Here is a 6,000-nt window from a genome sequence, read left to right as displayed (position 1 = left end):
GGGGCAGCCACAAGGAGATGTACACTGTATGGGGCAGCCACAAGGAGACGTTACACTGTATGGGGGCAGCCACAAGGAGACGTTACACTGTATGGGGGCAGCCACAAGGAGATGTTATACTGTATGGGGGCAGCCACAAGAAGACGTTATACTGTATGAGGTTGCCACAAGGAGCCGTTATACTGTATGGGGGCAGCCACAAGGAGACGTTACACTGTATGGGGGCAGCCACAAGGAGACGTTATACTGTATGGTGGCAGCCGGGCAGCCACAAGGAGACGTTATACTGTATGGGGGCAGCCGGGCAGCCACAAGGAGACGTTATACTGTATGGGGGCAGCCACAAGGAGACGTTATACTGTATGGGGGCAGCCACAAGGAGACGTTACCGTATACTGTATGGGGGCAGCCACAAGGAGACGTTAATTGTTATACTTTTATGTCATTAACTAGTCAATTGACTTCTAGTAACAACAAAAACATTACAGGGTTAATTCTGTACCAGAACGAGTGGTTTATAGTAGGGATGTCCCAATACAATTTTTTTTTAGACCGAGTACCGATACTCTTATTTAAGTACTCACCAATACCAATTATAACAATTAAATAAATAACACATTTATTTTGTGACCACTGACCAAAAGTCCAAAAAACAGCCCCCAGCCTCTGATCAGCCCCTCACTCTTATCAGCCCCCTCTGGTAACTTCCCCCCTCCCCATCATTGGTGGCAGTGCCCTCCCCCCAGTATTAATCATTGGTGGCAGTGGCCACAGGGTCCCCCTCCCATCATTGGTGGCAGTGGGCCCCCCCCCCCTCCCCAGTATTAATCATTGGAGGCCACAGGGTCATCCCCCCATCATTGGTGGCAGTGGGCCTCCCCTCCTCCTTCCCCAGTATTAATCATTGGAGGCAGTTTGCAGTTCCGATCGGAGTCCCAGCAGTGTAATGCTGGGGCTCTGATCGGTTACCATGGTAGCCAGGACGCTACTGAAGCCCTGACTGCCATGGTATGTTAGTGAGCAGCATTATACTCACGTGCGTCGTGGCCGCCAGGCGCTCCTTCTTCTGTCTGTGCGGCGCATTGCTAAGGCTTATAGCATTAGCAATGCGCCGCACAGACCTATGAGAAGAAGGCGCACCCGGCGGCCACGATGCACGTGAGTATAATGCTGCTCACTAACATACCATGGCAGCCAGGGCTTCAGTAGCGTCCTGGCTACCATGGTAACCGATCGGAGCCCCAGCATTACACTGCTGGGACTCCGATCGGAACTGCAAACTGCCACCAATGATGGGGGGATGACCCTGTGGCCTCCAATGATTAATACTGGGGAGGGAGGAGGGGGGCCCACTGCCACCAATGATGGGGGGACGACCCTGTGGCCTCCAATGATTAATACTGGGGAGGGAGGGAGGAGGGGGGCACTGCCCACTGCCACCAATGCAGGGACTTAAGAACATTCCCGGCACCCGACCTCTGAGAGGACGCTGTGATCACCTGAGGGGTTAATTGCGCGGATCACAGCGTCATCTCAGAGGTCGGGTGCCGGGAATGCGAGTCACAGAATTCCTTCCCTCCCCCACGCCGGCCAAACTGCTAAGAGCGCCGCCGCAAGCGGCCAGCAGGTATCGGGGACATTTGCACGAGTACAAGTACTCTGCAAATGTCCCGTATCGGTTCATGCTGGGGCATGCGGCCGCAGATTTAGAATCGGTCAGCGCACATGACCGCTTCTATGACGTCACTAAATACCGTAGTATTTAGGAAAGGGCGATATCGCCATATCGCCGTTTTTTTAATACCGCGGTATATCGTGATACCGGTATATCGCCCAACCCTAGTCTCAACCTCATATAGGCCCTGCTAAAGTTTTATAAAGAAACAAGAAATTCATCTGCATTTTCTTGCAGAATCATTGATGACGTACATGAAAATTCTATTTAATATACAGTATATTCCAGGACAGTGTCATTGAGTTCAGTTCATGTCTTCAGCCATGCAGTCAGGTTTCCCTTCTCCATTTTCCATATATCCTTAGCTGGAGATAGAACAGAGACGAATTGAAGATATCACAGTTTCACTTTATAAACAAGACATAGAAGGCCATGGCAAAACAGGACAGAGCAACCGGTAAGTGCAGACGAGATCCAATTACGGCAGCTGGAAAAGAAATATAAAGCATTAGAATATTACAATTCCTTTTTTATGTTGTCTATTGGAGAGGGGTGGTAGGGTAGTTTAAGAGAGGCAATAGAAAATGAGGGGCACTCCACGTTTGGGAAAAGAAAGCAGCAATGCTCTATGGATATGTCATTCGTTATACATATTTATTATAGGGAGCCAATACATAAAACAGTAAAAACATCCATGAAATAAAACAATAAATACAATGAATATGGACCTCAAATAATCGCAGGAAAATCGTGAATCATAAGAATATAAAAATCTTATACAAAATCGTGAGCTTGTAAAAAAAAAAAAAAATCGCATATAATGATCCCCACAGTGTTCGTTGAGCGATTCTATTTGTAAATAATCGCAGGAGATGTTTTGTGAACCAAGAATGTCAATTCTTATCTCCAGCCTAATGGGAGGCTCCAAATAAATCGCATGGAAGACCTTAGTGTGCAAGGCAGTATAATATCACACGCTGTCCAGATTCGATCCCACTAGCTTATTCGGATCATCAGATATAGTAATAGTCGTGAAGGATATCTCTTACCATATGTCGTCACCAGTTCGATATTTCAATCCAAATTTCTGCCAATCTTACCCTACGCGGCGTCCCACGTGGTATGGAGTCTCAAACGTGACGTCTCACGTGACTCCTCGGCTTGGCAGCTGTAAAGTCTCGGACCCTTCTTACGATCCTGCCTCTAGTATCGAGACAAATGGCAATAGTTCATAAGGGAAAATCTCCCGACTGTATCCTTCTTCTATCGATAAATCCTGGTTGATGGGGAACGGCTCACTGTCCCAGGAGACCCAGACGCGTTTCAGGGTATACACCCCTTCCTCAGTGGTGGTGACAGTGAGCACTTCACAACCTTTTATACATCCCCAAAGGCAGGCTGTGGGTGGAACTGATCTAATTGGGACATAAGAGAAATCCGGTCTGGAATCCTATCACCATTATTATCTCTATACGACCCACATTGATTCACCTCCAGTCCTTGGGTCAAATGGTCTCACAATAACAGATTCCTATATATAGTCTATCCTTGATATAAAAGACATATTGTAAAAACTACATAAAATATACATAAGGGTCCGAGACTTTACAGCTGCCAAGCCGAGGAGTCACGTGAGAAGTCACGTTTAAAACTCCATACCACGTGGGACGCCGCGTAGGGTAAGATCGGCAGAAATTTCGATTGAAATATCGAACTGGTGACGACATATGGCAAGAGATATCCTTCACGACTATTACTATATCTGATGATCCGAATAAGCTAGTGGGATTGAATCTGGACAGCGTGTGATATTATACTGCCTTGCACACTAAGGTCTTCCATGCGATTTATTTGGAGCCTCCCATTAGGCTGGAGATAAGAATTGACATTCTTGGTTCACAAAACATCTGCGATTATTTACAAATAGAATCGCTCAACGAACACTGTGGGGATCATTATATGCGATTTTTTACAAGCTCACGATTTTCTATAAGATTTTTATATTTTTATGATTCACGATTTTCCTGCGATTATTTGAGGTAAATATTCATTGTATTTATTGTTTTATTTCATGGATGTTTTTACTGTTTTATGTATTGGCTCCCTATAATAAATATGTATAATGAATGACATATCCATAGAGCATTGCTGCTTTCTTTTCCCAAACGTGGAGAGGGTTGTTGGTGGTAGGAATAAAATTTTACTTTTATGAATTTTATATCTTCCCAGAAAGAGCAGAGTCCTTACACCATTGAACTCTATATTCCACATTACCACCAATAAGTCTCCTTCTTCCTCCGGTAGCTGTAAATATAGCCTACAATAAATCTCTTTCCTCTTCTGGTAGTCAAATATAGTATCCATGGGAAGAGTGACAAGCATGGGTCTCTAACAGCACAACTCAACAGGCCGAAGTGGACACTGGTGCCACCTGGTGTTCAAAGGGAATATCATACTATGAAAATAAAGTTAAAGTGTCTGTCTGATAGTTTGTAAAATCTGCAGGGGAAAAGGCAGACTTAGAAAACTAAGAAAGAAGCTGAGCTCACCAGTAAAGGCTGGTCCAGTCACTGTGTCTGGACCAAAGGGATCTTTAGCAGGTAAGTTCAGCTTTTTTGTTTTATAAGCAGCCTGCTCGCTCCACTGAAGATTTTACCAACTGTCAGAGAACTCCTTTAATAACTTTCTAAGGGTACTTTTACACTATCGTTAGTGTGATCCGGCAGGCAGTTCCGTAGTCGAAGCTGCCTGCCGGATCCGCCGATCAGTGTGACAACTGACAGCATTTGTAGACGGATCCGGGTTAAATTGAAGGGTTAAACAATTTATGGATGCCATAGAGTCTCTTGCTTGAGACCCCCATGAGCCACCCTGACAACTCAACCCATCCGTCGATTGCATGGATGGCCATTTATCTGAATGACCGCCATGTACGAATACACTGCAGTGCCTGGTGAGGTAGAAATCAGCAGTTTGGGTCTGATTCCGGCGACTGATCAGGCGTTTTGGAAGGACATAATACCGCAGCATGCTGCGGTATTATGTCCGGCCAAAACACCCGACAGTGACTGAACGGAAGGCATACTGATGCAAACTGAACGGATTTCAATCCATTCAGAATGCATTGGGATATGCCTGATCAGTTCTTTTCCGGCATAGAGCCCTTTTGACGGAATTCTATGCCGGAAAAGAATAACGCAAGTGTGAAAGTACCCTTAACCACTTCCAAACCGGGCCATTTACCCCCTTCCTGCCCAGGCCTAATTTTGCAAATCTGACATGTGTCACTTTATGTGGTAATAACTTTGGAACGGTTTTACTTATCCAAGCCATTCAGAGAATGTTTTCTCGTGACACATTGAACTTAATTTTAATGGTAAATTTGAGTCAATATGTTTTACCTTTATAAAAAAATAAAAATAAATCCAAAACAAACGAAAATGTTAAAAAAAATTAACTGTTAAGTTTGAATCTCTCTGCTTTTAAGACAGATAGCGATGCCTCATAAAATATTTATTAATTAACATTCCCCATATGTCTACTTTATGTGGGCATCATTTTGGTAATGTAATTTTATTTTTTTTGGACACTAGAAGGTTTAGAATTTTAGAAGCAATTTTTTTAATTTTTAAGAAATCCAAAGTCAACTTTAACCGCCTCCGGACCGCCTAACGCAGGATCGCGTTCCGAAGGCAGCAGCTCTGCGCACAGTCACGCATATATGCGTCATCTCGCGAGACGCGAGATTTCGCTCAAAGCCGGCCCGCGCATGCGCATCGCGGGCCGGCAAAAGTTAGAGGGGGGTCACTTCATCAGCTTGCCAGCCAATGATCGTCGCTGGCAAGCTGATGATTTTTAAAAAATCGAATCAGAAGCCAGATAACACATTATATTTGTAAATATAATGTGTTAAATGGCTTCTCTGCTCCTCTGCTGGTCCTTTTCGTCGGTTGGTTCCAGCAGAGGAGCAGACATCACAGTGAGTACACACCAAACACTTCACTTAGCCCCAGATCACCCCCCATCACCCCAATTAACCCCTTGTCAATTACCTAGTGAAAGGAAAAAAGTGATCAGTGTAAACTGTCACTTTTTTTTTCACTGGTATTGATAGGTTTTAGGATAGTTTAGGTCCCTTGGTTAGGTAGTTTAGCGATTGTTTAGCGCCCAGCCCACCGCACCGCAGTCACTGATTAGCGTATCGTTAATCAGCATTTGTACTTTTATAGTATCTGTAAGTGATCAAAACTGATCACAGTCAGATCTATAATAGTATTAGTGTCACCTTAGCTCGCCCTCCACCCAAAACGCAGTGTTTGCCCGAT

At 44.7% G+C, this 6,000-nt stretch overlaps 1 protein-coding gene across 1 annotated transcript in view; it reads right to left on the bottom strand.

Annotated features, from left to right (window-relative positions):
* Nucleotides 1-1,854: 1,854 nt before the first annotated feature.
* The window catches only part of TMEM167B (transmembrane protein 167B), a 51,886-nt gene continuing 47,740 nt past the window's right edge, over nucleotides 1,855-6,000 (bottom strand). Inside the window, exon 3 of the mRNA XM_040424135.1 lies at nucleotides 1,855-2,162. Within this exon, the coding sequence (XP_040280069.1) occupies nucleotides 2,080-2,162 (83 nt within the window). The 3' untranslated portion in view covers nucleotides 1,855-2,079. The remainder of the gene's footprint in view (nucleotides 2,163-6,000) is intronic.

The sequence above is a fragment of the Bufo bufo genome, chromosome 3 (genome assembly GCF_905171765.1).
Source record: "Bufo bufo chromosome 3, aBufBuf1.1, whole genome shotgun sequence".
In the NCBI taxonomy this organism is placed as follows: Eukaryota; Metazoa; Chordata; class Amphibia; order Anura; family Bufonidae; genus Bufo; species Bufo bufo.
The sequence above is the reverse complement of the archived record's forward strand: the minus strand, read 5'-3'. Positions and strand labels throughout refer to the sequence as shown.